Source organism: Octodon degus, unplaced genomic scaffold (genome assembly GCF_000260255.1).
Source record: "Octodon degus isolate 3935 unplaced genomic scaffold, OctDeg1.0 scaffold00048, whole genome shotgun sequence".
Classification (NCBI taxonomy): Eukaryota; Metazoa; Chordata; class Mammalia; order Rodentia; family Octodontidae; genus Octodon; species Octodon degus.
This window is the reverse complement of record NW_004524624.1, coordinates 8,251,927-8,261,477: the sequence shown is the minus strand read 5'-3', so window position 1 is coordinate 8,261,477 and position 9,551 is coordinate 8,251,927. Positions and strand designations below refer to the sequence as shown.

At 45.4% G+C, this 9,551-nt stretch overlaps 1 protein-coding gene across 1 annotated transcript; it reads right to left on the bottom strand.

The window, feature by feature from the left end:
• Nucleotides 1–1,663: 1,663 nt before the first annotated feature.
• Nucleotides 1,664–1,957, bottom strand: LOC111817077 (late cornified envelope protein 3B-like). Its single transcript, XM_023716482.1, has one exon. It carries the CDS (start codon nucleotides 1,955–1,957, stop codon nucleotides 1,664–1,666), a length of 294 nt encoding a protein of 97 aa, XP_023572250.1.
• Between the last annotated feature and the right edge of the window lie 7,594 nt (nucleotides 1,958–9,551).

The following is a 9,551-nucleotide window of genomic DNA, read 5'->3' as shown; positions in this document are numbered from 1 at the left end:
TTTGTAATTGGAGTGTACTTCAGGGTCTGTGGTGATCCTCCAGTATATTCCAAAACCAGTCCAGTGACTTTGCTGATGGATCAGCTGCTTGGACAAGCTGTACAACAATGTGTCAGGCAGAGTGGGACTGATCTTTAAGGAGATGATTTCAATGTAGGTGGTACTTAACTTTCACATTCTAGATCCCTCAGGTGGAAACAAAAAAATTAAAAAAAATTTTAATGAACACATGACTTTCATGTTGGGATCCGACCTTGTATTTGATTTATGAAAATAAAAAGAAAATGTGCAGCAAGACAGCAGACCAGAGATGCAAAGTGGAGGATGCCTTGGTTATGAGGAGCTCTTGAAGAGTGTCAAGGTGGAATGCAGTGGTGCCGGGCCAGGGGTGACCTCAGGGCTGTGTGGCTGGGCTCTGGGTGCACAGGAAGTGGGATCAACCATCTGGGTCTCACTCTTTGTGAAATTTGATTTGGAAAAGCATCTAACTGATAGATTGCTTAGATATTAAATGAGTCTAAAGCAAACTTAGGGATTTCTAGCACATGAGAAGCAAGTAAGTGTTTGATCATATAACTATACTAATTCATAATCCTATCAGTACTTCTCATTTTCTCATTTCACTTTTTCCTATGTGACTCATAAGCCCCCATTGTCCACGCGCTCAGTCCCACCTCTCTTGTGATCCATGCCATCTTAGCTTCACCACTCAGCCATGTCATGTGGAGCACCACTGGGTAGATAGAGCTTTCTGCTTCCCTTGAGGCCATTCTTTTCTTAAATTTGCATTATCACTAATTGGGACAGATGATTCCATGTTGTGAGAGGCAGTCCTGTGCTTTTGGTGTGTAGGAGCATCATGGACCCCACTCACTAAATGCTCTTTCTAAGCCCCAGTTGTGACAACCAAAAAATCCCAAGGTATTTCCAAATGGTCCCTGGATAGTCAAATTCCTATAGGTGAAAAAGATGACTCGTTCTACTTGGGTTTTGGAAGGCAGCTCTCAAAATGGTAGAGTTGGCAGTTAACTACAGACTTTAAATTTATTCTTTCTTAATTGGAATGGCAGAAACACCTCCTCAGGAGATATCAAAGGTCAGCAGTAATTTCACATACTGAGCAGTAACTCCCCACCAGAGCCTGCAGAGTCCACTCTGAGATAAATACCCACACAGTGTCCTTGGACAAGCAATTTTTTCTCAGAGTTCTTAGTCTGGTCCCTCTGCTCTCTCCTGCTGTGTCACAAATTCAGCATGAAAGGCCCTGACAGGCCGCGATGCTTTCTTGTCCAGGGCTGTGAGTCTGCACCCTCCGGGTGGCAGCACTGGACCTGCAGCCAGAGGAGTGGGCACACACCAGGGCCCCGGGGAGAGTCGAGGGAAATGACCACAGGAGGCGGAGGAAAAGAAACAGTGAGCTTTAATTTTTGATCAGATGAAGCCCAGGGATGTGTACAGCGCTCAGCAGGACTGCGAGAGGCTGACATGGGGCAGGAAGAGGCTTCTGGGAGAGCGAGAGCTCGGCAGCTTGGAGGACAGCTCACAGCACAGCGGGAAGGCCAGGGCAGGACACACTGGGAAAGGCATATCCAGATGAAGCAATTCCTTGGCTCTTGCGATTCTGGTTGGCTCTGACACCCCTCGTCTCAGCCTCAGATCCAGGTCAGCAGCAGCCCCCAGAGCTGTGGCCACAGCCAGAGCCCCCACACTGCCGCCCACTGTCACCATCACAGGAGTCCGAGCTGCGCAGCCTGCACCTGTGGGACCTGCGGCGCCTGTGGGGGCTCAGGCAGCAGCCTCCCTCGGAGCTGGAGCTGAGGCCAGCGCAGCACCCAGAGCTGGGAGCAGAGCAGGAGGAGGCCGCAGGCAGACACTGTGCTGGGCTCTTCTGGGGGTACTTGGGGGAGGGGCACTTGGGCGGGGGCTGGCACTGCTGCTGGTTCTGCTGGCAGGACATCTCCGTGGGAATACTACCTTGAAAAAAAAAAAAAATGTTTGAGGCCAAAAGCTTCAGCTCCTGGTCTCTTTTAGTTTGTCAAAAACTATACTCTTGACCAAGCCGCTTAGTAAGCCAAGATCTGTGAATAGATCTGTGAAAAATGTTTATATAGAGGGGCACAGGCGTTCAGAAAATTCCCTCCAGGATGGGACAGGGATCTCTGTGCACCCCTGACAGCTCATTCAGAGCAACAGCAGAAGGACACCAGGCCCCGTGGCCGGTGTGTGCCCAGCTCCCTGCCTATGCCAGAGTGGATTCTTCCTCCCTCTCCTCTCCTCTCCTCTCCTCCTCCTGCTGAGTTCCAGGAGCCCGCACCACAGTCCTCTCCACACCTGCTCTCCTAGACACTGGCCCTGCAAGCACTCACCAGATGCTGAGGAGACCGAGGAGAGAAGGCCGCACTGAGGAGGCTGTGAGGAGAAGCCTGGCAGGAGCCCTTTTATCCTGTGCAGGGTGTGACACATCACTTGACTAGGATATGGCTTTGGCAACCAGGGAGGTGACAGCGCTGACACACTCTAGGTCCCCACTCCAGTGTGTTTCTGGGCACGTGCCTACAGGTCTCAGAAGGTGGAACAGGGATATCCTTGTGACTGTGACATTGTTTTCTTCTGCTCTTCCTCAAACTGGCTACCCCACCTGTGTCCATTCATTCCCAGACTGGGCACTGTGTCCTTCCCTGGCAGCAGTGACGTGGATGTGTGTGAGAGGTTTCTTTCCTCAGTACCTTGCAGACCTTAACTCAGAAAAATGTTATTGTTCTGATGAGACATTTGCTGCCTCAGGAGTGTTGGCAAAGGCCTCAAGCCTAAGACCCCAACCTCAGATCTTAGAGGCCGATGGAGCCTACAAGATGCTCTAAGAGTGGGTTCGGGTACAGGATTTGTGGGCAAGGGGACAGCAAGACCCCCCGAAGTCCCACACAACACCCATCCGGTAACCCATCCAGTAACACCCGTGGTGTTAGCATGGAGGAGGGGGAATTTCACCTATGCAGCTGACAGGACTTTCAGGGGATGTTCAGATGAAGAAAGAGGGGAGGAAGAACTCTAGTTCCCCTCCTGCTGACTCCAGGCTCATGCCATTTTTTTAACGACTGTAATTGATGGAAGCAAATGGCTTAGATGTTTGGAAGAGTTATGGAGGGGGTGTGTAAGAGTTGAGCTTATTGGCCATTCTTTTCCACACTTGACTTATTTCAATCAACACAATGTCCTCCAGGCTCATTCATCTTTTCCCAATCGCTTTTCTTCTCCCTTTATCCTGAGTAGCATTTCCTTGTGCTTCCATGTTACATTTTCCTTACCTACTCATCCACTGATGGATGCTACAGCAGGTTACTCACCCTGGATACTGTGAGTAAGGTTGTGATAAATGGGAGTGCATATGCCTCTTTGAAATGTTATTTGCTTTCCTAAGGAGAAATACCCATATATAGTGCACACGACTATAAAATATGTGAGTTATAATTTTTCAGAGGAACTGCTGTAGCATTTTCAATAAGGACAGAATCAAGTTACCTTCCTGCCATCCATGCATAAGGGTTTTCTTTCCACCAAATCCTCCTCAGATTTTGCTTTCTCTTGTGTTTCTGATAATAGACAATGTAATGGACATGAGGTGCTCTCTTTGGCATTTTAATTTCCATTTCTCTGGTCATGACTGACGCTATTTTTCACATATGTGCGCCATCATGTATCTTCTTGTGAGAAATGTCTATTCAAGCCCATTTTTAAATTGGGTTGTTTTGTTACACTTGATTTGTGTGCCTTGGATATTAACTCCTTATCAGATGTATCATTCACAATTATTTTTCCCATTTTATAATCTTTATATTCATTCTTGATTGTTTGTTCTGCTCTTTCAAAGTTCTTTACTTGATGTGATCATATTTTTCTAATTTTGCTTCCACCGCTGTCCTTTGAAGATCAAAATGCAATTTTTATAAATCAATATCAACAATGTCTGCTTCTACAGAATTTTGTAATTGTTTTATAGTTTCAAGTTTTATGATTAAATCTTTAATGGAAATATGAAAAACAATAGTAATACTAATAGTCCTCCAGAATAATTCAGAAAACAATGTCTTTTGAATTGTTTAAAGTAAAAATAAGTAGAAATGAAATAGTTGAAAGTTCTGTACACTGAAAACACTAACACAATGACAGCAGGAAAGAAATTGGACAAAAATAAGTAGAACACTATTCCATGTTTATGAATGGCATGAATTAATATTTTAAAAATTCCATGAGGGAAGAATTCTTATTCACAGCATGGAAGAAATCTCCGGCTCCATTTCTTCCACAAAATCCAGTGACTAACTACAAGCCATCAAGAATAACCTTGTGAGGGGCCAGGGAGATGGCTCAGTAGGGGCCGAGGAGATGGCTCAGTAGAATAAGTGCTTCCTTGGCAAGCGCAAGGGCCTGAGTTCAATCCCCGGTTCCACAAAAAAAACAAAAAAAAAAAAACAAAAACAAACAAACAAAAAAAACAAAAAAAAAAGAATAACCTTGTGATTGACCCAGAGCCATGGGGCTTATACCCTGATCTGGACTGCAGAACTAGGAGCAGCCTGCTGAGACGCTAAGAAGAGACTTTCATTCTGGAGGCATGGTCCACAGGTTGCCAAGAGATGAATGCTTTTTAAAATTAGTGCATGATTACATTTTTTAAAGAGATGATTCTTGAATTTTCCTTTTCTCCTGAATCAAGGAAAGTTCAAGGAGAGATAGTTTCATGCCATGTATAAAATCCTCTCAGCCTTCAACGTGAGCCTTCCATTCCTTTTCCGTGTGTTTTCAGTTCTGCCCCAGTGCTGCTCTGGTGAGTCCTACTAACTCACTGTGGTGTTCCGGCAACAGCAGGAGCAAATGACATGCATGTCAGACTATGTGATCATGAAAGATTCAGCTTTGTTAGCAGGGATCAAGCCAGCAACACAGCAGACAGACAGGCAGCCTGAGGAGGAGGGTGCTTTAACTTCTGGGTGACCTGTGGGTTGAGCTCTGTCTTGTGGACTGTGACCTTCATTGGTGACTGTTGGAGACTGTGAATTGTACATTGCCATAGTGTCTGTCCGAGGCTCTCCTTGTCTGGCTCTTCTGGTCCAGACTATAATGCAGAAACTCCCAGCACTTCTGGTCACAGGTGGAACTGGGAAAGCACGAAGTAACAGAACCCGACCTGACTGACTTCACATGAGGATTTGATGACCTGTTCCTAGGCACTTCCTTGGACCAGGAAGTGCCTTATCTGAGGTGTAGCTCCAGGGTGACCCTTCTGAGGAGGTCTGTGAGTAAGAAATGAGCAAATAAATAGACAAGGTCAACTCTTGACCTTGGAAGCATTTGCCTGTTGCTGTGAAAGGCAGCTGAGTCATTTTGGGGGAAGATGAGGTGAGCAAGTGAAAAATGACACCCTATAAAGACATTCTTGACTGTCTTGGTTTTGGCTACTAATCCTTCAGTCATGATTAATGCTCACCATTGGCCCACACTGAACCTTATTAATTAATGCAGCTTTCTGCTTATCTACCTCTCCATTATTGAAATAATAAACATGAAATAGTCAACACCCAAGTGAAAATAAGAACTTTGAGAGTAAGTTCACCTATGTATGAGGTTCACCAATGAACCACGCACTCGGTTTGTCCCACTTGATGTAACTATGATCTTAAATCTTGTGTTTATATTTGCTTTATTTCCTTTTTGTATCCCTGACATTTGTCATTTATTCCTGAAAAGTATTGTGTTTAGGTGTTTTTTTTATCTTTATGGCAGATTTTTGAATGCACCATCTACATATAAAAAAAAAGAACGAAAGAAAAAAGGAGTCATCCATTCAAGTATCCAGTTCTGTGAGGTTTGACAAACACCACTGCATGTAGAGTAAGATGGAGAGTAGCTGTATCACTGGACAATAGCTCCTCATATGCTTATATAATTAACATCTCTCCTGTATCAGCTCTCAACAACCACACCGATCTATTTTTATTTTTATTTTTTATTTTTGGTGGAACCAGGGATTGAACTCAGGCCCTTGCGCTTGCCAGGCAAGTGCTTATTCTACTGAGCTATGTCCCCGGCCCCTCCAATCCATTTTTAGTGCTTGGAACCTTGCATTTCCAAAATGTCATGTCACCGGAATCACATCTTATTGGAATTACATCTATTTTTAAGTGGAAAGGAAGCTGGGAATGAGAATTAGAGCAAAAGTGCTGTACTGGAAAGAAAAGATCGTTTCCTTCACACAGAATGATGCATCCGAAATTCACCCCTATGGTCTCCTGTACTAGTAGTTCTTCCCAGTTGTACTGCTCAGTAGCGTCCCACTGTATAGACATACCGTGTTTTTTTTTTTTTTTTTTTTCATTTATATAGCCATTAAAGGACGTTTGGGTTCAGAGATGTTATGAATGAAGCCATTATAATTACTGTCCTATGGGATTTTCTACAAATATTAATTCTTCCTCTTGACTCAATGTTTAAGTATATGAATTGTAGGACAAATATTTATTTTTTTAAAAAACTGCCAAACTGTTTTCCAAAGCGGCTCACTGATCTATGACCCCTTAACAAAGACTGAGTGTTCTAGGTTTTCTGCATCCTTGAGAGTATTTTGGGTTAATTGTTTTTCTCTTTATTTACCACTCCAATGGATGCCCAGTGCTATTCCCTCTTGGTTTCAATTGGAATTTTCTGAGTGACTGACGGCACTGTCTACCCCACATGTGCCTATTTGTCCCCCAAGTATCTTCCTCACTGAAAAGTCTCTTCAAATACTTTTCCCATTTAAATCAGGAGGATGTTGAGTTGTCAGTGTCATTTGTTAAATGCTTGTCCTTTCCCAAGTCAATGGCCCCTGTTTCTTGGTTTAAACTAAATCACTTGCGCTCTCTGGGTGGTTCCGTTCCGCGTATTGCACAGCTTTCCCTCTGCTCAGTGCGGGTCTCAGGTGGGAGCGTCCCTGAGCTCTCTCTTAAATGTGGCATTAGCTGGACAGTGTATGTGAGGCTGCTCACTACAGTGAGGACAGTCGCTTCCCTTCCTCACTGCCGAGAGCTCTCCACTAGCACTGCCATCGGGTCTGATCTGTTGCTTCTTCTGCTTCCACTGCAATGACTCCACGTCTTCCATTTTGCTTCCTCTGACCTGAGCTACTGCGCTGCTCCTACTGTGCCATACGACTCTTTAAAGTTTCTGGCCTGTCTGAATTTCCCTACATTTACAAAAAAGGGCACATTTTGACAGATTATGGGGATCTTTTACGGGCTGATTTCTCAGTCTCTGAGTAACAGGTGAGGTCCCATGAATTGGTGCACATCACAGTAGCTGAGCAGGACTAACAATGAAAGCATCTCCACAGAATGAGTTGGGATCTCCAAGTCCACATGCCGCATGGTTACAGAATCCAGCTGGACAGCTCTGGTGAGCCAGGGTCCACCCCGCTCTGCCTCTCTCGCGCTGGTTCACAGCCTCTCTCTCCACCCTGCTCTGAGGAGCTCAGCATCCACCTCAGCCCTGAGTCATCTGGAGATTTCAGAGTCCACCCAGGCACTGAGACTGGCACTGCCCTTCCATGAATGTTAGCAGGGACTCAAGATGATGCCTGATATTTTGTACTGGTTTGTACTGGAGAAGTCAGTTAAGAGCTACTGAGATCTACAGAGAGATCTGAGTACCTGATGCAGTCGTCTGGTTATACACTCCCCACACACGGCATTTCTCTCACATGGGCCTCTGTCCTGCTGCGTCACTTGCCGCACTGTGGCTGGCTGGATCCTCAGGTGTTCCTGCAGAGGAGAGGTGTCTTTCTGCTTCACAGCCCTGGTCCCTGCAGTGAGCATGGTGTCTGGCTGGCAGATGATGCTCAGCGTTTTTTGAAGGTTGAAAGTGAGGGAGGTTGGTGACAGGAAGAAGGAGCTGAGGAGGAACAGCTCATGATGCCATGAGGAAGGAGGATCAGGTCTGTGAAAGAAAAAGTGGGCGATGTTCCCATTCAGTCTCACTCAGAGAGGAGCCCAAACTCTCCTGAGGAGCCCCCAGGGCCCATAGCACCGTGTCCACTAGGCTGATCTCTTCTTGACTGGTCATTCACACCAAGACACAGTTGAAGGACTTCAGAATGCTCATTCTAACCTGAGACTCCCTGGTAAAAGAGAGGGGAGGCTGCCTGTGTGCACCTCACTGACCCCGCATCTCACGCTGCCTGGCCCATGGTGTCCATCTCCTGTCTCAGCTCTCTCATACTCTCTTGAGCCAATTCAGAATCTGTCCAGTGAGGGAGCTCTTTACAATGCGAGGGACTTGGGAGATAAAAATGAAATGAGACAGAGACAGCAAGCTGGCTGCAGTTCATCATGGGCTGCTCTCTGATGAAGCAAGGAAAGCATGATGATCTCAAGCCAGAACTGAGTCCTATAGGTTGTAATGGTCACATGGAATTATATTTTATACCATGAATTTTATGAAATATAAGTAACTCAGTATGTGTATTGCTTATCAGCTACAGAATTGATTTCTCCCATTTTAAACAAAATTTTCTCTGCTGGAAAATATACATCCACTATATGATATATTTAAAAAACAAAATTATTAATTATATGTGCATTATTAAATTTTAATAATAGTTCTAATTATATTTTTATTTAAATATAACATGTTATTATAATTCAAATATGCAAACAGATTTCACCTTGCAGTTATTTGCTCAAAGCAGAGGACATGTTCAACCCTGTATAATAATTTATTTGTCTATCAAAATTTAATGCACTCTGGCCCTTAAACGTAGAATCGCCATACTAGCTTCTGGTTGCTGTGAAGTCATCTCTGCAGCTCCCAACAGCCAGGACCCGCATGGTCCCATGGATCTCCCAGGAGTCTCACTGCCCGGATCCAGCAGGAGAGCAGCGGGTCATACCTGATCACCATAGTGCTTGAGCAGCTTGGGGACATGGAGCATGGTGTGGCACACACATTTATCCCTTAGGGTTGGTTTTGTGGTTTATTCATGGATTTGTCTGTTTGTGTGCCTGTTATCTCAAGAAATACATCAGTTGTAGCCATGGTCACTCCCAGCAAGTTCAACACATGGACTGAGATCCAAGGCTCAGGAGCCAAAGGAGGAGAAAAGGAGGAGAGAAAAAGAGAAAGAAGGCCAAGCCAGGGTTCTCAGAAGACCACAGTGGTAGTCCCTTCCTGGTTGTCTCATTAGAGGCACATTATGAAAGTGCCAGGCAAAGGCCAGAAACACAGTTGTGAGCACATGCCTGGGTGTCACCTGCCCTGGTTGTGAAAGGAGCAGCAGACTCAGCCTGGGCATCACCAGCTGTGACTAGGATAAAAGGGCCTTCCTGAGACTCCTCATGCACAACCCGCAGACTCCTCAGGCACAGCTACCTCTTCTCCTGCCTTCCCTGCAAAAGGTGAGTTCCAGCAGGGAGAGGGATTCAGTGTAAGATGGTGGAGTGGACCAGTGGGTCACAGCAGAGGAGAGGAAAGTGGTGGAATCAGGAATAGAGACCAAGGGAGAGGGGCCAGACAGGGAGCAA

Coding starts and splice junctions, on each gene's coding strand:
- LOC111817077 (XM_023716482.1), bottom strand. CDS start 1,957: ATGTCCTGCCAGCAGAACCAGCAGCAGTGCCAGCCCCCGCCCAAGTGC.